The following is a 25,888-nucleotide window of genomic DNA, read 5'->3' as shown; positions in this document are numbered from 1 at the left end:
ATAAACTTAAGCATTTGTTAAGTATTATTTAGTGACTGACATTTCTTTAAATGAGATTGTTATTGGGTTTCAGGCAGAATGTAAATGTGATGGCGACTCCAAATTAGTAAATGAGAACAGGATGTGCGTGCCAAAGAACTATTCATGTGACGCAAGTAAATTTTACTGCAAAAATGGCAGGTGCATTTCACGTATGTGGGCATGTGATGGAGATGATGATTGTGGTGATAACAGTGATGAAGATGTTTACTACTGTGGTAAGTATCAATTTATTGTCTAGCTTAAATGTTGAATATCTTAAACAAAATGTTTCCATTCAGGATTTTTATTACAGTTATCAGTCACATATAAGTAATAAGGTTCATAAGAATACAGTTGGTAATAGAATTTTGAAATTTTGCGTACATACCGCATGTGGATTAGGAAAGAGAAAGAATTAAAAAAGTGGTATTTATGTTAGGATTGATATTAGAGAAAGTGGATCTAGTTCATCTAGCTGTGTTTCTACTTGTTCAGCAAGTGATGACGCAAGTGAAGCTAAAATTGCAAAAACTCTTGCAGCAACCAGTTGATACAGGCTACCAATATTCCATTTCTTTGATGCAGAGCATGCTCTGAATATTATATTGTGTGTGTGTGTGTGTGTGTGTGTGTGTGTGTGTGTAGGGGCAGAGAGTGCACACTTTTTGTGATATTAGATTTAAAATATTGTAGATAAATTTAGTTGTCACTTAGTTGGACTAGTTGTTGTTAAATCACATCTTTATTCCACAGTTTGTCCTGATTTACAAATCATTACTTGTATACTGACCATGTGAATAAGCAGTATGAAAGCACTCCTGTATTTTAAGTTCAGTTAATTTAATTATTTTCAGCGTTTCATTCTTGTGGCTCCAATGAATTTCGATGTGCAAATGGAAGATGCATTTTCAAAACTTGGCAATGTGACCATGAAAATGATTGCCGTGATGGTTCTGATGAACTAGATTGTGATTACCCACCATGTGCTGCTGGAGAATTTACGTGTGAAAATCATAGATGCATAGATAAATCTCAGGTAAGTCACATGTTTTCAAGACATCAATTTTTTAAATGTTTGAAATGCAGCAAAGAGATGAGATTAAAGCATTTATCTGAATGTATGCTCTCAGAGGTACTTTCTCCCAGTTCCTCCAAAAACTTAATATCTTCTTGATCCTTCTGTCCTCAAATAACAACATTCCTCAGCATCAACATACATATGTACCTCTGTTTTTGTCCACATTAGTAAACTACAGTTAGTATCAGCACTTTGACTACTGTTGTCTTTGTGCACAAAAAGGCCCTCCACTAAAGTCTGTGGATACATAAGTTTCATTGATGACCATTATCAGCCCATGGTGAAGTGCAGACTCAGCCAACCAATGCTAATGCCTTCATTTCAATAGCTATTTTACAACTCAAGTCATCCTTAATTCCCTCCTGCCCTTCCTACTGCCATTAACAGCTCCTATGAAAAGTCCTTGTGAGGATCATACTTCCACTATATCTGTCTTACAGTCCCATAAATCTCTTGGTCTCAGTTTTTGCTCATACCTGTACCCAGTTTGGCTTGGTTTCTGTATCACTTTCCTGCATCCCCTGCAGTAACTTTCTCTTTATTCTGTGTTCTTATTCCATCCTTCTCTTTAGTAGGCTTCGTACCTTCTTAATTCGCTCAGTCCATTTCTGATGTTTACTGTTGTATCAATCTTCATATTCTCTTTCATACTTGTTCGGTATTTTGGTCACTTAGTGTTTTACCTCTGCCCTTCTCCCTAGACCCTATACAGCTTGCCATTACCTACAACCACCTTTGCATTTGTTGTGTGTGGTTTTTGGTGCATACGTACGTCTCCTTGTATATTTAACTTCCTGCCATTTTCAAGTCATTTTTCTTTCCTGTCTTGACACCCCATCCTCTTTCTGGTTCACTGCATACATCAAACATACCAAAGTTTCTTGAGTTTCATATATACATATATGTTCAGATCTTCATATTCATGGTCACTGAATAGTCATTGTTTATTTTGCATTGGGACTTCCCATAAAATTATTATTATCACTATTATTATTTTGTTTGAGAAAGAAAGTATTATTTTACATCCAGAGAAAGAACATTGCTTCTATTAATACTAAAAATTTGAGGTTTATTATACACTGAGAAATAAGAAAATGATAATACGAGTCTAAGTTGATATTTTGAAATTTGGAAGACAGTAGTGAGGTGGAAAGGTGATCAGAGTTTAACAGCCATCCACATGTCATTAGAGATGGAGCACACACTGATGTTGGATAGGGATGGGAAAGAAAATCAGCCATCTTTTCAAAGGTACTTGTTATGGCCATCTAAACTAATTCAAGGAGACCATGACAAATGTAAATTAGGATGCTCAGATGGGGATTTAAACACTGTTATTCCCAAATGGGAGTTCAGTGCCAATTAAAGTTCATTTGAGGCTATTCTGAATCCCATGACACTTTCCTTGACGTTGACCTCACCACAAGTCAGCTACATCCTTCTGTTGACATTAAACCTACTAAAAAACAGCATTACATACATTTTGACAGTTGCCATCCTTTCCATGTCAAATGTTCACTACCATACAGCCTTGGAATTTGAGGCAAACGTATTAGCTCAGATGCAGACTCCCTACAGTAACACACCGCGAGTCTAACCTCCTCCAACAGATTTCCTGGGCCATCAGGACCAGTCCCAGTGCTACTGAACCCCCCCCCCCCCCCCAAAAAAAAAAAAAAAAAAAAAAAAAAAAAAAAAAAAAAAAAAAAAAAAAAGCACCAACAACAGGCCGGCCGAAGTGGCCGCGCTGTTCTGGCGCTGCAGTCTGGAACCGCGAGACCGCTACGGTCGCAGGTTCGAATCCTGCCTCGGGCATGGATGTGTGTGATGTCCTTAGGTTAGTTAGGTTTAACTAGTTCTAAGTTCTAGGGGACTAATGACCTCAGCAGTTGAGTCCCATAGTGCTCAGAGCCATTCAATTTGAACCATTTGAACCACCAACAACAATATAGAACACTCAGCATTATCCTGGTCATAAACGTATTAATCAGATACTTCAAAAAGACTATGACCTCCTGAAATCACGTCTAAAGTGAAGTTCATTCTGTCTGACATTTTGTCCCCGACTCCTAGAACAGCTTTTCGTCACCCTCCCATTCTCTACATTAACCTTGTCAAACACTACACTAGTTCTACACCCACTTCCCTACCCTGTGGCTCCTACCCCTGTGATCGTCCCCACTGTAAGACTTGCCCTATGCACCCTCCTATACCAGCCATGTAGCTGGCAAGGCATATAGTATCAAAGGGAGGGCCACCTGTGAAGAGACACATTTATGTACCAGCTATTATGCAAACACTGTTTGACCTTCTACATTGGTACAACTACCACCAAGTTATCAGTTAGGATGAATGAGCATAGACAGAGGGTGTACACTAGCAACACACAATATCCTGTTGCAGAGCAAGCTCTTCAACATGACAGTCATGGACTTCGGTGTCTGTTTCACCACACATGGCATCAGCATTCCTCTCCCTGACACCATTTTCTCAGTATTCTGCTGGATGGAAACTGTCATTACAATATGTCCTTGGTTCTCACTACCCACCTGACACCTGGTTTTAGTTTACATTAATTCCTTTGGTCTCAGCATTTATTCTCAGTAACTTTTTCTAACTTCACCTCCATTTAGTTTTCTATATATTTTATTTTATGACCTTCCCCCCCCCCCCCATCCTCCCCACCCCTACCATGTATAATGAATGTAGCTTTCTGCTCTTATTTACTCTTGCACGATGTTTTGTTAGTAATCTCTGTCTTGCTTATTACCCTATCTTTCACCTTTAAGCTCCAAGGTTTTCAAATCTCATCCCGTGCAGAAAAAATTGGTGTTTTCTTCTCATTCCCTTTGGTAAGTCACTCCTGGCCCAGCATTCTTTGTGACTTTTTTATAATCCTCCCCATTTCCTAAACCTCACCAGTCCTTTTCCTTCATCCCTCTTCCTTCCCTTTCAGCCCTTCTGCTAGAAGAAGGCACTGGCTCTAGATGCTTGCACATTCCCTCAACTTTTGTTTGTGTTTGCTCCTGCTGCCACTTGCTGAATAGATTTATGTTACATTACATATTCAAGGGTATGAAGTGGCTATATAGGACCATTTGAAGTATTCATTTATGGTTTAATAAGTGTTATGCAATAAATGTTTTTTAAGTCTTTGACTAAAGATTCTGGGATCATTTGGGCCTACATCTTTTAATTTTCTGTGTCAGCCTGTTGTCCAGTTTCAGTCCATTATATAACACATTATTTTGTGTTTTATATTAGTTTTTAATGTTTAGATGTAAATAGTGGATTGATTTGATTCCCTGTTCATGCATTGAGATGTTCGTAGTAGCATACAGATGAAGATTTTTCTTAATGTGCGCGATATTTTGAAAGATATATTGACAAAGGACGTCAAAATTCGTAGCATTTTAAATAACTCAATGCAATGAACCCTACTGCTGCTATTCTTTTTATTATTTGCACCACCTTTTTCTTTACCTTGAAGGCCGACTGTATATTCCTGGCACTTATTCTCCAAAGCACGATATGATAACCGAGGACTGGATGTATATATCCAAAATGGGTCACTTTGGAGTCATGAAATGGTACACGTTGGAGCAAGCATTCAAAGGACATAACATACTGTAAACATTCTCTTTGCCAAAGTCTTTAGATGTTCTGCTACATTACAATGAGAAATCTCATATATTCTGGTCTGCTTTACACATATTCCTAGTATGTTTAACATGGGTAATAAAATTCTGTGCCCAGCAGTGTCAAAAACCTTTTACGGAAGTAAGAAACTACCAGTTACATGGTGGCCTTTATCCACTACTTCAAGAACAACTTTTGTAAATTGTGCTATGTGAGGCTCCGTACCTTTTCTTGACATGAAACTGAATTGGTAGTGGTTCCGGATTTCTTGTTTTATGTTGAGAGCTTGATGAAGACTTTTGCATCAGATAACACAACTCCACTCTGAACCCTAGACAAGGAGACAAAGCCTACACGAAAACAAATTTATCGTTAACATTCTCATTTTAGTCTTTCTTCTTCAAGGCTTCAGATGTGAGTGTGAATCAGTGATTCCCAGTTAACTGCAACCCCAATGACAGTGTTACATCTAAAAAATTTCAATCTCTAACTAAGGAAAACTTAGTACCAAAGGCTAGAACAATGTAAAACATACAGAAAATGCAATTGAGTGCAGCACATATAACATAGATAACAGTGGTAGGAAACACAAGGCGAACCATTTTACAGAAAACAAAGACACCACAATTGCGCCTAACTCAAAAAACCTCTGAAGAGAGAATGAACAATCATGTAGCAACTAAAACTATAAATGATGTCCAGAAGCAAAATGAGTGAAAAAATTATCAAAATAGGAAATGGAGGAACTTGAGAGGCACATTGAACAATCTGGTAAAGTGACACCTTCAGTCAGTGTTTAGCAATCCTACCTTAGATTCAAATTAATTCAACAAAACTTTGAAAGTCTTAGCAGTAAGCACAATCATTTGGATACCATTGCAGGGAGGACAATCCTTATTTTTTTTTAGATATAATTGAACATTGTTATACAAATGAACTAATTAGTGGATGTCACAGCCACTCTTCATGATCTTTCACTCTGCCTTCGGTAGAAAAGAGCAATGTGGTGATGGGGTAGCAATCTTTGCTGAAAGAGCTAGAAAATGAAATGTAATAGATGTGAGTAGAGTGTGTGCTGCATCACTTGGCCACTAGCTGCTCAGAAAGTGCAACAGTAGTAGTGGGGGCTCCCTTGCGGGCGGGACAGTGCAGTAGGATAAGTGTAGTCCTACAGCTTCCCAAGCCTTCACATGAACGCATATCTCACAGATCTTGTAAGCTATAGCAAATGAGCTTGCAAACAATTGTATTAACAGGTTGTACCAGCACCACAAACAGTTCAACAAGTCAGCAGTTTATTATTAAAAACACAATGGGTGCAGGATTATGATGGAACTGGATCAGAGACAGTGATTTATTTTTTCTTGTCTTGTACGCCTTTTTTCCTTCATCTGGTTGCCATGTTAAAATTAGCTTCTTTCCCAAAACATAGCGTTGTTTACACAATTTCACCTCATAGTTATGCTAAAGCAGCTCCAATTGTGATAGAACCCTGAAACAGCCTTCTGTAAATCAAACAATTGAGGCCAAGTTAAGGTTAGTAACTTATAAAAAGCCCTGCTTGGTAAAAAAAATAAATGTGATTCCTTCATTTATGGTGTTACAAAATCTGTACTAATTCTCATTTCACCAGCTGTCAATAGCTGTTGGATGGGTAACATTATTTCATTGAAAACATCTGTAATCACTCGTATATCACATTAGATAAGAAATTTTTGCATGTTAGCTATGTAGCTAATGCTCTCCACTTTACAAGCTGTCATTTGCCAAAAATTCATTTCGGTATCTTGAATGGTCTATGAGATTTGAAGGATGATATGAATATTTCATTTCCATCATTGTTTGCGCAGACAGTCAGAAGCTAGTACACTACATACAATCCATTTTCTCGAGGTTAGTGACAGATACAGATCTCATCTCGAAGTTTGAAGAAAAATTCAAAATGTTAGCTCCATTTCGTAAGCAATAATACATGAACTAATGTGCACCAAATGCAAACTCATAAGCGACCCCCTTTTTTTATTTATTTTATTTTATTTTATTTATTTTTTATTGCAAAGTATTTGAATTAAGCATAGTACATTGCGAGGTATAGAAATATCACAATAATTATGACCATTAATGAAATGATAGGCAGTTGATAGTGAAGCTGATGAATGAGACTAGCTGATGTGTAAGAATCAACTTTTTTTATCAAATAGTTTCATTAAAATCTTTTGAGAAAGGTAGTCGAGATGGGCACACAATGATTTAGTAGTAATGGACGAAGCTTACAGTTGTGTAGACAATAGGCAATTGAGACGACTGCCACTTCAGAAAAGAGATGGACTCACCCAGTGCTGACAACAAGGATGCATTTCTGTGCACTGGCCAAGTAATCTTGTGCAAGCTCTACTTTTAGTGTAGAGGACATAAAAAAAAACTTGCAGCAGTTAACTACAAGTGAGGTTAAGGCAGCTTGATCATTTTAGGTCTGTACAGACTTTCCTGGGTAGTCAAGATATTTTCTTTTAAATTCTTAATGCCCTACTTGTTGACATAGGCAGTAAACATTGCAATAAAAAAGGGTTGGGTTAACATCATACTAACTGGAGATAAAAAACATAGACTTGCTATCTCCTGACACCAACTGGGACAAAAAGAAAAAAAAAGAAAGAAAGAAAAAGAGGCGTGAAAAGAACCACCCACGATAACAATTTTGAGAAACTCAAGAGTATGCTAAAAAGATTACATTGCTATGAGAATAACTATATTACTTTTGGTGAATTTGCATCAGACCTTGATTATTGTGCCAGTTTCTCACACCCAGGAATGACATTGGCAAAAAAATGATAAATTATGAAGTGAAAACAGTGAGAGAAAAACTTTGACTTTTCCAATGAGCAATGTTGAAGGATGGCAATAATCATGGACTAAAGGTAGAATTTAAGAACTGTCATGATTTTTACAAAGATCTACTAGTAGAAATTAGAAGTAAATACAGGGCTTTTACAAATGATTGAAGCGATTTCATAAATTCACTGTAGCTCCATTCATTGACATATGGTCACGACACACTACAGATACGTAGAAAAACTCATAAAGTTTTGCCGCCAGAGCGTTCGAGAGCGCAGTGAGACAAAATGGCGACAGGAGCCGAGAAAGCGTATGTCGTGCTTGAAATGCACTCACATCAGTCAGTCATAAAAGTGCAATGACACTTCAGGACGAAGTTCAACAAAGATCCACCAACTGCTAACTCCATTCGGCGATGGTATGCACAGTTTAAAGCTTCTGGATGTCTCTGTAAGGGGAAATCAACGGGTCGGCCTGCAGTGAGCGAAGAAAAGGTTGAACGCGTGCGGGCAAGTTTCACACGTAGCCCGCGGAAGTCGACGAATAAAGCAAGCAGGGAGCTAAACGTACCACAGCCGACGGTTTGGAAAATCTTACGGAAAAGGCTAAAGCAAAAGCCTTACCATTTACAATTGCTACAAGCCCTGACACCCGATGACAAAGTCAAACGCTTTGAATTTTCGGCGCGGTTGCAACAGCTCATGGAAGAGGATGCGTTCAGTGCGAAACTTGTTTTCAGTGATGAAGCAGCATTTTTTCTTAATGGTGAAGTGAACAGACACAATGTGCGAATCTGGGCGGTAGAGAATCCTCACGCATTTGTGCAGCAAATTCGCAATTCACCAAAAGTTAACGTGTTTTGTGCAATCTCACGGTTTAAAGTTTACGGCCTCTTTTTCTTCTGCGAAAAAAACGTTACAGGACACGTGTATCTGGACATGCTGGAAAATTGGCTCATGCCACAACTGGAGACCGACAGCGCCAACTTCATCTTTCAACAGGATGGTGCTCCACCACACTTCCATCATGATGTTCGGCATTTCTTAAACAGGAGATTGGAAAACCGATGGATCGGTCGTGGTGGAGATTACGATCAGCAATTCATGTCATGGCCTCCACACTCTCCCGACTTAACCCCATGCGATTTCTTTCTGTGGGGTTATGTGAAAGATTCAGTGTTTAAACCTCCTCTACCAAGAAACGTGCCAGAACTGCGAGCTCGCATCAACGATGCTTTCGAACTCATTGATGGGGACATGCTGCACCGAGTGTGGGAGGAACTTGATTATCGGCTTGATGTCTGCTGAATCACTAAAGGGGCACATATCGAACATTTGTGAATGCCTAAAAAGACTTTTTGAGTTTTTGTATGTGTGTGCAAAGCATTGTGAAAATATCTCAAATAATAAAGTTCTTGTAGAGCTGTGAAATCGCTTCAATCATTTGTAATAACCCTGTACATGTCCACAGTGTTAAAAAAAAAAAGTTGAGTAACACGGGCATAGCTGTTAGGAAAGTTATAAATAACTTTATGGATTGTAAGGGCAAATCAGCAGTGATCTTACCATCAGCAATAGTGGGAGTATCATCAAATGCCAATCTCAGGTCACAAATGCTTTTAATGTGTGCTTTTCTTCTACTGGAAAATCCATCAATGACTTTTTCATTAATCTCCAGTACAGATATGAGGGCATTCAAGCTAAACAAAACATATAATTGGCCCCAACTAACAGTTAAGAGATAAAATACATAGGAAGGTTTAAAATCAGCAGGCTGTGATGGTATGTCTATCAGCACATTAAAAAAGTGCATAGAAGACAGATCTGATGCCATGGCCACAGCAGTAAATGATGTAATTGCATCAGGTAGTGTCCCAAACAATCTACAAATAGTACAAGTAACCTTGATTTACAAGAAAGGTGATAAATTTAAAACTGAAAACTATCGACCCATCTCACTGTAACCTCCTGCATGATCCTAGGTAATTGAGAAAGTTATTTACACCAGGCAAATGACATTACTGAGGTTACACAATCTAATGTTTCAAAATCAGAATGGCTTTGTGAAAAACAAGTCAACTGCAGTAGCTGCAACACAGTTGATAGAAAAAATAAGAACTGCTGTAGCCAACAATGACTATGTAACAGGAGTGTTCCTTGATCTTGAAAACACTTTTGATTGTGTCAGCAGCACTACATTCCTTGACAACCTTTAGAACCTGGTATTAGAGGAACTTCTTTTGAATGATGAAATCATATATGAGCAACAAGAAACAATTTGTGTTGCTCGAAAAAACAGTGGCTCATTCAAATTCCAAATCTCTGATGTGATACATCAGTTGTCTCAAACGCAAGACTGGAGTTGTTGTCTAACAGTGTTACCAGTGAAATGCTACAGCTTCGAAGATTGCAGTAATGGAATTAACACTGGATAACAGATTTTGGTTTCAAATTATCTTTAGCAAATGACATAAAAATGGAAAAAAATGGATGAAATTCTTGGGAAATACCATCCAGGTCAACCTCAAATGGGACATGCATATACATTCCTTCGCCTGTAACCTATCTAAAATCATATTTGCCATAAACATGATTAGCAAATATGGTAAAGATAAGTATGTATCAAATTTGTACTATTTGGTAAAAATGTGCAGCAATACAAATCAACCTAAATTCATTTCTATCGCTGCAGAAAAAAACTGTCAGATTTATTTGTGGTGCCAAACTGAGAGAAGCTTATCGGAACCTGTTTCCAAAATTTATTAAAAGTAATATCCAAACTTGAACTGTGACCTATGGCAACTTAATACCAGACAAAATTAAGATACCATGTAATTTGCGTTAGAACAGCATTGTATGAAAGACTTGCACTTCATGCTTGGCTGAATGTAGCCAGCGCACTACCTAAAAATGTCACAGCCCTTTCTGTTAGTAAATTAAAAGACCAACTAAAAGGAATTTTCGTTGAACATCCATTTTATTCCCTTATTGAGTTCATTATTTCTATGAAAAATGCTTTGTAAGTATGTCAGGCTCATAGTTCTAGGTAATTCACATGCAATCTAATGGTAATAAAAATATTATAACTTTGTTTCTTATATATTAATAAATGTTAAATGTATTAAAATGTAAAATTATTTGTAAAACAATAAATTTATAAATTATAAACTGACAAGAAGAATATGCAGAAGAATAATTTATATGATATTGTGAAACTGTTTTGTTTCTAAGGATTGTATCTGAATATACAGTGTTGCATAAATATTATTATTATTATTATTATTATTATTATTATTATTATTGTTACTACTACTACTCTGTGTTTCAGTAATTTCTTTCATATTTTTTTCAGGTTTGCAATGGAGTGAACGACTGTAAAGATAATGCAACATCTGATGAGACACATGACCTGTGTCCACGAAATAAGACATGCCCTCCAAATCACCTTAAGTGTGAGAAAACAAATATCTGTGTGGAACCTTACTGGCTTTGTGATGGAGACAATGACTGTGGTGACAACAGTGATGAGGATCCGCTGCACTGTGCAGAGAGATCTTGCCCACAAAATAGCTTCAGGTCAGTTTACATCACTTGTTCCTTCCAACAGTTCTTTACACGAGACTCGCATTCGGGAGGATGACGGTTCAAACCTGCATCCGGCCATTGTGATTTAGGTTTTCCGCAATTTCCCAAAATCGCTTCAGGCAAATGCCAGGATGGTTCCTTTGAGAGGGCATGGCCGACTTCCTTCCCCATCCTTCCATAATCCGATGGGACAGGTGACCTTGCTGTTTGGTCCCCTCCCCCAAATCAACCAGTCAGCCAACAGTTCTCTCACAAGAAGTGCATGTGACTCACATAACGAGACTGGAAAATCCTGGATGGAATATAAACAGCTTAATGAGTGAAGGTAGTCACTTGTGGTATAATAGAGGCATTGACAGGTACATCAACAAGAACTGATTGGTAACATGTCGAATAAAACCTTCTTCATTAGAGTCACAGATGTTGTCCCGTGGATGTATATGACTGTGTGCTTCAAAGAAGAACACTTTGTCAAGCTGAACTATTGTGTTACAGCACTTGTTTATTGCTTATTGACGGGGGCTGTAGAAGTAACGATTAAAATTTGAACTGTGTGTATTCCAGTCTACTGAGCCACATTCCAGTTAGATAATATTTGCTACTTATTACTTTTATTACTGGTATACAGCCAGGTGTTTTTTGAGAATGTTATAGCATGACTGATGTGAAAGGGGGACGGCATGTACACTTCATTATAAAACATTGTTGACACTGCGATAATTATTTATTAGTGTAAGTTGCTATAAATTATTAATTACAGACCAGCAATCCTTGTAATTGAACACTACACACAGGATTAAATTGTGCATCAAGTATAAATCCTGTATTGGTGGTTAGTTTCCTAACGGTGTGCTACCCTATGAAAATATATTCCAACTTTGACATTTCCAGATATTAGTGCTTATTACTGCCACTCCCAAACATCATCAGATGAGTTATATAAATATTTTTCTTGAAAGAGGTCAATCATTAGCTATATTTGCTGTATATTTTCTGAAAACAAATTAATAAATTAAGATTTTCTGTTAAATATAACTACATTATGATTATTTATCATCATTCCTGCTATTTATAATATTCAAATAAGAAATGATAGACAAGCTGAGACAACCCTCTTTACTTGCTTTGCACTCAGTTCACTTACTTTGAAGTGCCACATTCTGATGTTCTGAAAAAGTTTTTTGAAAACTGAATAGAAAAGACAGTACCAAATGCTGTAGACCACACAGTACTTGAATTTTAAGTGGCTTTTTTCCCATGTTATTGGCACTGTAATGTTTTTGGTTGCCAGTTCCAGTCTTTCAGTTTGCAGATCAAACAGGTAAAGAGAATCACATCTCTTCCTTCATCAACAGACTCAGAAGATAAATAATCCAGTCATTAATCAGTGATGTACTATTCGTTACACATCACAGTGGAAACTTGACACAGTTAACAATATAATTAAAACATGTTGTAAATAAGTTTTATGGTGCAGTTCGCAGTTGTACTTATATGTTGCATGTTTACTATAGTATACGGGATTTTAAGGTGTGTAGATATTATGCAGTTACTTGATGGTCACAGACTTTTACACAAGAGGTTAACATTACAAGTGGACCCTGCAGACTCTGACACAAATCAATGTAAGGATCTTGCACGATTACTCGGAGGTTACAGAGCCTAACCAGCATAGTTATTACACATCTCGTACCTGAAGCCAGACTCGTAGATAAATAGATGTTACATGTTTAGTGTCAGGATGCAGCCTTTTTCATACCAGCCACCATAGTTGTTACTTGTACAGATGCTAGTGGCAGACGGATGATTTTGGGGTGTTGTGGGCGATTTGAAGACAATGGTACAAATATTTGTTTGTCTCAGAAACTACATAATGTTTTGAAAATTGGCTTGGTTAAATTTTGCTGTTTTGAAAGGACTATGAGACTTAACTGTTTTCTGGATTGAGAAAAATGTAGAAGGTTAGTAAATTATAAAAGTATACTGAACTATCTTATACTTCTGTATTGGGGATACCCTAATTACGAGTATGGCATCCATATTGAAGAGAAATTTACATTTTGCAAAATAATGCAAAATCTTAATTTAGTGGTTGAGTGGCGCCATCTGATTTGGAAAAAATTTAGCAACAAAAGTACAGTGTCAAAGTTCAGAATTTAGCAAGCACAAAGCAAAATTGGCAGTTCAAATTATGATGGCCCATATTTTCATTCTCAGTTATGCCATAAGTTAATTAGTTTCAGATAATTTAAAGTATGTTCTTGGAAAGAGTAGGAAGTCTGCTTTCGAATAAGTGGTAACAAGATGTCAGGTTCCGCAGATTAGCTCAGAATGTTTTCCCATTATGTACTGTAATAGAATTTTCAGTTAGCTATAACTTTTAATTAACTGATCTTCCCATAAAACTAATTGGATCATTATGTCACAGATACCAGTAGAACCAACTGAACAATAAGTCTACATGGATCTTGGCCTAAATAACATTCTGAAATATTATGTATTTTGTGTGCAGTTGCATTGAAAATAGAATGAAAAATGAGGAAAAACTTTAGTAATTCACGGGAGGATAAAGCATAACAGGCGAATAGTTTCCAGCTTGTTGCATCTCAAAACCGCAAATAATTCTTCTGCACCACACATGCACACATTCCTCATACTCAAGTGTTCAGTTGCTAGACATATTCATGGTGAAAAAGAATTCACAGGGCCTACCAGATGTGTTTGATAGTAATAAATTAGAATATGAAAACTATTAGCTTGGCTTTAGTTAGACATGAATTATGTGAGGAATAGAAATCAAGCGAAAAAAGCAAAATACTCAGCACTCCAGTTTAACATGCAAAAATACTGAATTGATAATTCAAGATAAATCTAATAGATTATGCTAGCTTTGGTCTTTATTGTCTCCATACTTGTGGTTTTTGCGTTTTCTTTTATGAACCCCTCAATAACAGCTCTGTTCATGTGCGGAAAATTGGTGTTTGCTTTTAAAAGGCCTTTTGAATATCAGATACAACTTTAACATCTGGCTAGTTCACAGTGTTACCAATATTTTGTGTGTCTGTATTCATATACAAAAATACTTATGTGGTGCAGTGGAGCTTATGCCCTCACCCCCTACCCTCAAATTTCATTTTATATGATAGCACGCTTTTGCAGATGTCCTAACCACCGATGCATACCTGCTACATGGTACTGTGATGGTGATGATGACTGTGGAGATGGGTCAGATGAGCCACCCGAGTACTGCAGGCTGGAGGGTCGCACCTGTTTTGGCGATCTTTTCACTTGTGATAATGGAAACTGTATTCCAAGGATCTACATATGTGATGGGGATAACGACTGCCTTGATAATTCTGATGAAGATAAGCGTCATCAGTGCAGTAAGTAAAAAAAAAAAAATTATATTTTTATTAATGTCAGCCATTCTCTGCAGTTTCAAAATAAGTTTCAATTGTTTTAGATAAATTCCTGAGCCTCACGTAATATTCCTACTTTTTATGCTTCAAAAAAGAATCATCTCAATTTATCAACTGACAGGTCAGTTTTAAACTTCTACTTACTTAAAATATCACCATTGGGCCTCCAATGTTCACAAGAGGACTGTCACATGTTATATCATAAATTCATTCACAACTTCGTGGCTGAAGATTTGGCTACATTATAAAACTGTAATATCTGATTTTTATATGCCATCACACATACTGCTCACACAGCACCAACTGGACTGCAGTAATTATGTTCCAAAATGATATACATTCAAAATAAATGGAAACAGGTCATTAATCAGATTATTTGTATTTGTTGCATCAGATGTAAAATTGCTATATGTTACATTTACACATTTCATTGTATGAAATTAAATATTTCATATGTTTTCTTGAACCAGTTACCCTACAGATGCTGAACAGGCTTTGACCATCTGGTGTAGAAACTGTCATTACATATCGAATTGAGAGCATTCACTTTCAATACAAAACAAAACATATAATTGCACTCATTTCTCATCAATAACTTTCTTTTCAGGCATAATGCTTTTAATACAGCAAAGTCGATACATGTCTTATCCCAATAATTTCAAGAAAACTGTGGGAATTCTTCCTCTATAGTGTGAAATTTTTTAAAAGAAATTTGTTCAGTGCCAAACGATTGTCCCTGATAGTGTGTGTGTGTGTGTGTGTGTGTTTGGGATGGATATGTGAAAGGCAGTAATAGTGTGTGTTTATTTTAATTAATGTTGCGGTCAAAAGTAACAATATGAAAAAAATATCATTTACAATGTGCGGAGGGCTGGGACATACGTGTCCCACTGGTATTTTTATCTGGGTCTATTTTGTCCCAGTGTACATGAAGTGAATGATCATCTTGTATTTTCATCTATGAGGTATGGGCTGAACCGTAACTCCACCAACAAACTTGCTCAGGTTGTTCACTGGATAATTTCTGAGTGTTTCGCTATAAGGGACTTGCGATCTTCAGCAGCTCTTTATGAAGTAATAATGTAATTATGATTTATCCTGTTTGTCACCCCAATTACCTTTCCTTCTGAGAAAATACCTTCACAACAGTGAAAAAGCCTATAATGTGTAATCACCAAAATGTACATTCCGAAAAAAAAAAAGTTTTCGTTTTTCGTAGGTGACTGTGTAGAGCTGAAGTGGTTGACATCACTGGCTCAGCATAGTGCCATTGCACTGCTCTGCCATTGCATTCATTGAACCTATACAGGAAATGCACATTGGCCAACTCGTCATCAATAAACCTATCCATAATACTGCTGTGTATCACTGTCAATGCATAACTAACACTGCCAGAAAACACAACTCTAGACAGAACTAAGCATTACTGAATACTAACTTGAAGGCGAATTAAAGTGGACTTTACTTGTGTCAACAGCAGGCACTGTGAGCAAGTGGAAACAAGACACACAGCAGATACCATTCAGATTGGCACTGTTGTGCACTGTTTTCAGTATTTTCAGTACAATACAGATACAGTGATAAATGGGGCGAGCAACCTAAGCAAATGCAATAACGCTGTAATGAGGTCTCGTATCCCAAAATACTCAGAACGTATCCCTGAACAGCAACTGAAAGTTGTTCAGTGTAGTTTTGGTCCACACTGTATATTTTCCAAAAATCATGTGGATTGTATTTATGATGTCAAATATTTGACTTTTCAGTGGGTAAAGTAAAGGGAAAGATAATCACCTGCTTCTAGTGGACTGTTGTGTGATGCATAGACACAGTATTAAATAGCTTTTGATCTCTGGCTTTTCTTCTGGCAGAAAGTACACACGTTCACACACATAACCACGCAGACACCTAAACGCACACTACCACAGCCACTGTGACACTTTAAAGCTAGTTAATACTGTGTTCTGTTATGTGTGTCCATGCATCACACATCAGGCTGCTAAAGGTGAGATTGCCTTTCCTTTATTTTACGTAGTGTTTGATTCAGGAAGTTCCATTATTAAGTTTGCAGGGCACTCACAAGTTCCAATCAATAATTTTTTATTGACTGGTATAGCTCTATTAGAAAGAGTATTGTCAGAAGCTGTGGAATTTACTTTGACATGTAAATACCACAGTCTACTTTGAACTGTAACGTCTACAGTTTCTATGAAGTTCTTGTCAAATCGAGCAAAACTGGTGTATAGAAAACATTGATTGGGACTTACGGCTGTCCTACAAACTTAACTTCAACAGCTACTGCTTCTCCTGCTGGCAGTGCCAGGTCTTGCTAAATTTCCATTATACACTCCTGGAAATTGAAATAAGAACACCGTGAATTCATTGTCCCAGGAAGGGGAAACTTTATTGACACATTCCTGGGGTCAGATACATCACATGATCACACTGACAGAACCACAGGCACATAGACACAGGCAACAGAGCATGCACAATGTCGGCACTAGTACAGTGTATATCCACCTTTCGCAGCAATGCAGGCTGCTATTCTCCCATGGAGACGATCGTAGAGATGCTGGATGTAGTCCTGTGGAACGGCTTGCCATGCCATTTCCACCTGGCGCCTCAGTTGGACCAGCGTTCGTGCTGGACGTGCAGACCGCGTGAGACGACGCTTCATCCAGTCCCAAACATGCTCAATGGGGGACAGATCCGGAGATCTTGCTGGCCAGGGTAGTTGACTTACACCTTCTAGAGCACGTTGGGTGGCACGGGATACATGCGGACGTGCATTGTCCTGTTGGAACAGCAAGTTCCCTTGCCGGTCTAGGAATGGTAGAACGATGGGTTCGATGACGGTTTGGATGTACCGTGCACTATTCAGTGTCCCCTCGACGATCACCAGTGGTGTACGGCCAGTGTGGGAGATCGCTCCCCACACCATGATGCCGGGTGTTGGCCCTGTGTGCCTCGGTCGTATGCAGTCCTCATTGTGGCGCTCACCTGCACGGCGCCAAACACGCATACGACCATCATTGGCACCAAGGCAGAAGCCACTCTCATCGCTGAAGACGACACGTCTCCATTCGTCCCTCCATTCACGCCTGTCGCGACACCACTGGAGGCGGGCTGCACGATGTTGGGGCGTGAGCGGAAGACGGCCTAACGGTGTGCGGGACCGTAGCCCAGCTTCATGGAGACGGTTGCGAATGGTCCTCGCCGATACCCCAGGAGCAACAGTGTCCCTAATTTGCTGGGAAGTGGCGGTGCGGTCCCCTACGGCACTGCGTAGGATCCTACGGTCTTGGCGTGCATCCGTGCGTCGCTGCGGTCCGGTCCCAGGTCGACGGGCACGTGCACCTTCCGCCGACCACTGGCGACAACATCGATGTACTGTGGAGACCTCACGCCCCACGTGTTGAGCAATTCGGCGGTACGTCCACCCGGCCTCCCGCATGCCCACTATACGCCCTCGCTCAAAGTCCGTCAACTGCACATACGGTTCACGTCCACGCTGTCGCGGCATGCTACCAGTGTTAAAGACTGCGATGGAGCTCCGTATGCCACGGCAAACTGGCTGACACTGACGGCGGCGGTGCACAAATGCGGCGCAGCTAGCGCCATTCGACGGCCAACACCGCGGTTCCTGGTGTGTCCGCTGTGCCGTGCGTGTGATCATTGCTTGTACAGCCCTCTCGCAGTGTCCGGAGCAAGTATGGTGGGTCTGACACACCGGTGTCAATGTGTTCTTTTTTCCATTTCCAGGAGTGTAGTTTCTCATTTCAGTAGATTATTTCAACTGACAAGATCTTTATCATTACATGCAAATGCAAGTATCTCATGCAACAGTTACATGTATCCTACTTGTGATGTGGTGTCAAACAGTTTTTGCACAAAGCAATTTGACAATAACATGCAGCAAATTCTCACTGGTTCTTTGGTAACCTAAGTGGCACATACATGTCCCAGGGGCAGTGGAAGAATTGATACTTTTTGTTATTGCTTTTCTGATGAATTACTGAATGAGGTGGTTCATTTTTTACACTGGATTTATATTTTGGTCGGTGATGGCAAATCCCTTTCTGGTTGTCTATCTAGCTTTTCTGTGGTTTCCTTCAAACACATAAAGTAAATTCTTGAATGGCTCCTTTGAAACCTGTTTGCTGCTCACTTCTCTACCAAGTCTCTAGTGAGGTGTTCTCTGTGGGACATTGAATGTCAATCTTCCTTCCCTCAGAACAGTTCTTGAAGAAGAAATGGTGATTCTAAGAGACAGCTCCATCAGTTTTTCAGATTTTAAGTACTGGTTATTTACAGCGTTTGTGTCAATTTTTGGTTTTTATGAAGATTTGAGGATGTCTCGTCGTGTTTTCAAAAATCTGTTTTCAATGCAAATTAATTGGAATGTATCTATGTATCTTTTTACCATGAAAGACTGTAAAATGACAATTCACAAATTATGTTTCTTTATAATTTACAACAGTCCCCTGACAAAATAATATAGCTATAATTTTATTGAAAATTTTAGATGATAGAAAATGTGATGAGGAGACAGAATTTACGTGCAATGAAAATAAGAAATGGAATCGGGCCCAATGTATTCCCAAGAAATGGCTTTGTGATGGTGACCCAGATTGTGTTGATGGGGCAGACGAAAACTCGACCCTCTTGAATTGCCCAACTCCAGCTCCTTGTGGTGAAGGACAGTTTAAGTGTGCCAATGGACGCTGCATTAACAAGGTAAATACTGCTTAATTTTGTTGTGCACTGCCACATAATTTATGAGGGCAAAACTCTTGGATATTTCTGATCTTGTATGCATTCTAAGTGTTGCATTTATTGCAACTAATATTATTCTTCCTGAAAGTTATAGTAACAATAAATAAAGTGCAATGTAGTGTCCCACATTTTTATTTCTGTCCGTCTTATTTGTGTACTCAGTTGGATTAGCTTGTTGTGGTTTCTAATCATTTTTTTGCAGATTTTTGAGACAGGATCATCCTGAAACTAAAAAGTTTGCTTAAGCATACTACAAATAATCGAATTAAAATATGGAAGCTTTTAATGTTGATAACAGTTCTAGGAAAATTCACAATTCTGTAGAGAATTAAAACAAGTGATATCTAGAACCTTTGATTTGTATATGCCATCATACCATCATCATCATCTTCTTCTTCTTCTTCTTCGTGTTTCTGTGTGCCAGTCTATGTTGATTGTTAGCTAGCAGCAGTAGAAGGTTCTCGACAGAGCTTGTGATTTCCTATTAGAGAGTGTTTTAATATATTTAGCATCATCTGCAGCAATGTACTCATTGCAAATCTACAAAACTCTAATGGCCATCACAAAAATAGACACGTCAAGTTCATCTTACATCCAACAGCATGGTCAGCTCGTGATAATCTCAAATGTTAGTAAAAATTCTGAAATATAGTTAGACATCTCTATTAGTAGTCTAGAACAAATTTAAAGTGAAAATTAAATGAGAACATTCTCAAAGTTTGTAGATTCATTTGATACATATTTCTGGGGAAAACTTAAAAGTATTCCAAGATAAAAAATAAAATACCATGAGAGGCATGAAACTGTTCCTCTTGTGTAAAGAAAAATGTCATCACTAATGAATTTGCATTCTGTTGGACCTGTAGAAACCTACAGTGAGAAATTGTTAAGAAAACTATGAAATTAATTTTGGTAGCATCTGAGACATCATTATTGTGCCGTGTGCCACAGTGCAAGTAATTACTTGCCAGATGAGCTTTTGCGTATTTGGTGTTTAATTTTTATTGTTGTTTCATACGGGTTCAGTGTATTCTTCTTCTATTTGCTTTCATTTAATTCTATAAAACTACACGAAAAAAATCTTTTTTCTGTGATGGCTGAATATGAGAAGGAACTATGGTCGTTGCTGATTGCTGAGTTGATTACTGCCCACAACAAGCTGGAAGCAACACACTTAATATTTTGTCAGAGAAACTCAGAAGGTTGTTACCCTGTGGATTGGAAAGCTTTCACCCTGCCAGTAACTAATCCTGCATGAGGAGACAATAAAATGAAAACTCAAATCTTATATCCTGCATCTAATGCTGTTGATCAACTATTTAAAACCAATATTTGAGGCAGATAGTAAAGTGATGAATGCCGTACTTTCATATATTTTAGTATAAGGATCATAATAAAAGGATAAAAGTGATTTTACATCTATACTCTGCAAGCAACCTTACAATCTGTGGCTGAGGGTTATCCTGGTAACACTATCTGTTCCTATGTTCCCCATTCTATTTGCGAGTGGCATGTGCAAAGAATGATTGTCAGTAAACCATGTTAGGTATGTTTTTTGGGATTTTCTCATTGCGGTCATTTTGTAAGATACATGTGGGAAGAAGTAAATTGTTGCCTGACTCTTTCTGGAACCTCTCCCTTGGAATTTTAATAGTAAACTTCTCTGTGATGCACACCACTTCTGGAGTTTGTTGATCATCGTGGTAATGCTGTTGTACCAACTAACCGTCCTGTGATGAAACATGTAACTCTTTGTTGGATCTTGTCTATTTCTTCTATTAATCCAACCCAGTAATGGGTCCAGACCGATGTACAATACACAAGATTTGGTCAAACGAGTGTTTTGTAGATCACTTCATTCATGCATGAATAAGATTGCCTTAAAATTCTTCTAATGAATCTTGCCTCGCGTCTGCTTTTCCTACTATTTGTTTTATTGGTCATTCCACATAGGTCACCCCAGATGGTTTCTCCTAGGCCGTTTCCAGTGATTTGTCACCAATAATGTTATCATACAATAGCGAATTTCTTTGCATAGTTATCTGTAATATGTTACATTTATGTACCTTCATTGTCAACTGCAATCCCTGCTTCAGTCATTGATCTTCTGCAGGTTTTTCTGGTGTTTGCTAGTTTTCTGGGATTGCTAACTTCTTACAGACAACCACACCATTGCAAATAGTCTCATGGAGCTTCTGACATTATCTGCTAGATTAGTTATAACCAGTGACCAGTCTTCCCAGGTGTACTCCTGAAATTACTCTTACATCTGTTAAATTTATTCCATTAAAATTGATGTGTTGAGTTCTATCTGCAAGGATGTCTTGCATCCACTCACAAATCTGGTCCAATATTTGGTAGGCTCATATTTTTTCCACTTAACTACAGTTCACAGCTGTTTTGAATGCCTTCTAGAAGTCAAGGAATACGGCATCCATTTAGTTGCTGATGTCTGCAACAATGTGGATCGCATGGACAAAGATAGCAAGCTGAGTTTCAGAAATCTATGTTTGTAGGATCCATGTTGTTTTATGTAGAGGAGATTTTCATTCTCCAGAAATATCATAATATATGAACATAAAACATGTTCCATTATTTTACAACAAACTGATGTCAGTGATGTGGGCCTATAATTACGTATGTCTCTGCTATGACTTTTATTGAAAATGAGAGTGCCCTGCTTTTATTTCCCCAGTCACTAGGTACCTTTCATTGTCCCAGCAGACTGTGATAAACTTCTGCTGGAAGAGGAGCAAGTTCTTTGCATAATCTCTGTAGAATCTCACAGTTATTACGTCTGGACTGAGATACTCAACAAACTTCATTAAGCGATTGTAGTCGGTTTTCTGTTCTGAGATAATGTGTCTCAGTACCTGACATTTTCATATTCATGTGATGAGTGTTGGTTCTCCATCATCTTGACCTGTTTAAGGTGTTTAATGAGGCATACAGTTAGCCATTTCTTCCTCATTAACAGGAACAAAAAAGAGATTGACTAATAACTACACAGAGAATCTTCGGCATTGCCTCATTCAGTGGCTTGAAGATATAAACTGCTATACTAAAGCAAAGCAGTTAAAAAATCAAGATAGCAGACCAATTATAATGTAGAACTCATTTCTCCAAGTGGTATTGATAAAGAAGCGAATAAAAGAGGAGCTAGGGAGGTGAAACAGTAGCAGATGGACATAATATAGAGGTGAATGCAGAATACATCAACAAAAAAGTGATTACCAAAACATAGGTAAAGCATAACACTACAACATTTTATAGTGAAAACAGAAGCCCATAACAAAAACAGAATCATGTCAAAATGCCTGATATGAATAAGAAATTGGAAATGGAGTACCTCGAGAAGAAAGAAAGAAATTACTTACGTAGGTAAAAGGAAAAAGTGTTCATAGAGGCAAAGGAAACAACAAATATGATATGCAAGAGAAGGCTGTAATTCTATGGAAGTTTACTATAATTAGTGGTAGTACATTAACGAACGTAAATGTTGAAAGTGGATGCAAAATGGGTTGATGAAGTAAAAACTATAGTCAAAGTAGTTGAGATTGGTCCAAAATATATTTACACTAAAGAATCATTTCAGACTAAGGCCAATAATTTCAAGAGTTTACAAAAAAATTATCTGATACAGGATGAAGAACTTCAGTGAAAGAATGAAGATATTCTGGAAGGAGAAGAGACAAAGCAGTAATTAAGTTCATGTGTGTGACTCACAGTATGCCAAACTGTTGAAGAATAAGTAATTCAGCTTTTTGATAATTTACTGTCCCAGCTCTCCATAAATGTTACATTTGTTTTTTCATTCTTTTCTTAATTTAACAGATGTAGAACTTAGCAGTCAGTGATCTCGTAATATGTCGCCTTGAATTAAATTCCTATTATTAATGGGATTGATTGACATCTGTTAAATAATGTACACAACACTGCAGTAAGTAATTTTTAGTCTCTTCACAATAGTCCCTTGTGATAATCAGCTTTTTATCAAGCAGGAGCCTCAATGTTTATAGCAGATAGGTAAGCTACACTCATTAATAATATTTGCACAGTTCTTTGGAGGCAGATTAATTCAAAATATGGTAGATATAGGCACTTCTCCTGAGCACTGATTCATAAATAGGTGATATTAGTATAATGAAAGTTTCCCTCTGATTCATTGTAAAATCCATTTCAACTAGCTACCAACTACATGTTGTATACATTTTGGTTCCTGAGCGTGAACTGACACATAGTAAATGTACAGTTTTGATACTGGACACAAATTAACTTATAACATGATGTTTATGTTCTGGTAGCAAAATAGAGGCTGACTAATAGCAATGCCTAGATGTTAGCAATTTTACTTAACAGACTGATGTTGCTCTGTTTGCCACACCTATTTGTAGCTGAGCACAGTATAAAAATTACAGAACATTGAAATACACAGCAATTATATGTTGGTTAAAGATACAAATGACAGTAAAATGAAAGGACACAAAGATATAATAGGAAAAAGAGAAATTCTGTTCAACTATGAGCTGTATAATTAGAAAATGGCAAAAGTATCAGGCACTACATTATGAAGTTGATTTCTATGCCCTCAGGGATACAAAAAGCCTACCAAAATATTACAAGAAACTTAAATTTTTCAGACTGAATAATTAACGAACTAACAAATTATTCTGCCAAAAGTAGGCATTTTTGGGATGAAAAAAAAAAACTGTGCATCAAAACTATGGTACTGAGGTTTGGAAATAATCACAAGTTAACATTGAAACATTTTGGAACACAGACATTGTGAATATGAATAACTTGTGAAATATGAAGTGTTTGGGAAAAGTTAGATGTTTGTTGAAAAGAGGAGAATGAGGGCTTTCAAACGAGCTGTGTTACTTTAGAAATAAACACCTGTTTTTTCATTGAAAATTTTTTATGAATCATAAACCCTGAATTTTTCTTTAACTAAAATAATTCCATAATAACCAATGGTATTGCTATCATAAATAGTCTGTAAATATCAAGTGAATAGTATATTTCATTGGAATAAATCATGCATAAAAAATTAGCTATTGTGTGTAACTATTGTATATTCCTTTGTAACAGAATGAGTTCAAATAAAGAAAAAAAAATGTTAATACCAGGAATGGTATAAGAAAAATTATGATGGTCCTGCCTTACTTTCATACATCTACAATAAAAACAATCAGTGGTTTCTGTAGACACATACGTTTGTTCGACTTCTCTGTCAGCTGTATTCATTTTTATTCTAACTTTATGTGTACTATCAACATTTTTATTGATTTGGGCTCATTTGAACTCACATTTAGGGTTGGGTATGTGACCATGATAATGACTGCGGTGATGGAACAGATGAGGGGAAATTCTGTAATTCTCAGTACAAAACATGCAGTCCTCAAGAATTTACTTGTCAAAACTTCAAATGCATTCGTCGTGCCTACCATTGTGATGGGGGAGATGACTGCGGCGATGGCTCTGATGAATTCAGTTGTCCAGGTAAGATACAGCAAATTGATTTGTACATATCAATAAATGCTGATGGTTATCAAAGTCACTAAAACATGCCAGTAAACCAAAGTGTCTGCGTGGTGTTGAGGGTAGAATAATGTTGTATTGTGTTTGTGATTCATTTATTTGGTGTCAGTTACAAGTCATATAACTACATTCTGTGTTATTTGATTCTCTAGAGAAAATAATAATTAGAAGCAAAATTGGTTTACTGTATAACATTTAAAAAAATTAGTTTAGACAGGGATGTAACACCTGTAAATATTTCTGGATAGCGGATACGGTATTAAGAGCTCTTGGAATGTCTTGAGTTGCATCACTGTTCAGTAGTATTTCTAGAATACACAATAAATAACGATTAACAGACTACAGCAATGTACAATGTCTTGTTGTATGACATACATATTTAGTTGTGAAATATGTACATGGTCCAGTGAACAGATACACTAATTTTGTGTCAGAGATGTGCTAAAAATAGATAAGCATTAAAAAATCATAGTTTTTATGTAACACTCTATAATACAATTTTTTACGTAGCACTGTATAATAAATTGTTTTTAACTATTACAATTGTTAAAAATTGTCGACAAACATGAAAGTTGTTCTTTAGGCTATAAGGTTTATTCACCCTGCTCACTGATCAGAATAGCAATTTAGGTACACAGATTCATTTTTCAGTCTTATGTGGAGTTTAAACCAGTACTGTGTTCATGATTTTATTTGTAAGTCACCATTTATTTTTATGACAGGCTTACTGTGCATAATTTTATTGAGATCACCAAAGAAATTAATTAAATAGTTTGATTGATCTTATCACTGTTCTGAGGCTCTTCACTTTCTACTTTCAAGATACAGTATACTTGCCTTTACATGCAGATTATTCAGATTGGGGATTATTCATGCATCTAAAAAAAAAGATCCCTCTAACAAACAGCCTGCCCCATGACAATATGTGCTATTTCATTGTTTAAATGACTGCCACCTGTCAACAGAGAACCATTTACATTGTTACTGGCCAACCTGCT

At 37.4% G+C, this 25,888-nt stretch overlaps 1 protein-coding gene across 1 annotated transcript in view; it reads left to right on the top strand.

Annotated features, from left to right (window-relative positions):
* LOC126253678 (low-density lipoprotein receptor-related protein 2) overlaps positions 1-25,888 on the top strand; it is a 215,470-nt gene that overhangs the window by 143,654 nt on the left and 45,928 nt on the right. The window contains exons 37-42 of the mRNA XM_049955201.1: positions 74-257; positions 876-1,057; positions 10,925-11,148; positions 14,317-14,540; positions 19,099-19,310; positions 24,665-24,851. Of these exons, the coding sequence (XP_049811158.1) occupies positions 74-257; positions 876-1,057; positions 10,925-11,148; positions 14,317-14,540; positions 19,099-19,310; positions 24,665-24,851 (1,213 nt within the window). The remainder of the gene's footprint in view (positions 1-73; positions 258-875; positions 1,058-10,924; positions 11,149-14,316; positions 14,541-19,098; positions 19,311-24,664; positions 24,852-25,888) is intronic.

The sequence above is a fragment of the Schistocerca nitens genome, chromosome 4 (genome assembly GCF_023898315.1).
Source record: "Schistocerca nitens isolate TAMUIC-IGC-003100 chromosome 4, iqSchNite1.1, whole genome shotgun sequence".
NCBI lineage: Eukaryota > Metazoa > Arthropoda > Insecta > Orthoptera > Acrididae > Schistocerca > Schistocerca nitens.
The sequence above is the reverse complement of the archived record's forward strand: the minus strand, read 5'-3'. Positions and strand labels throughout refer to the sequence as shown.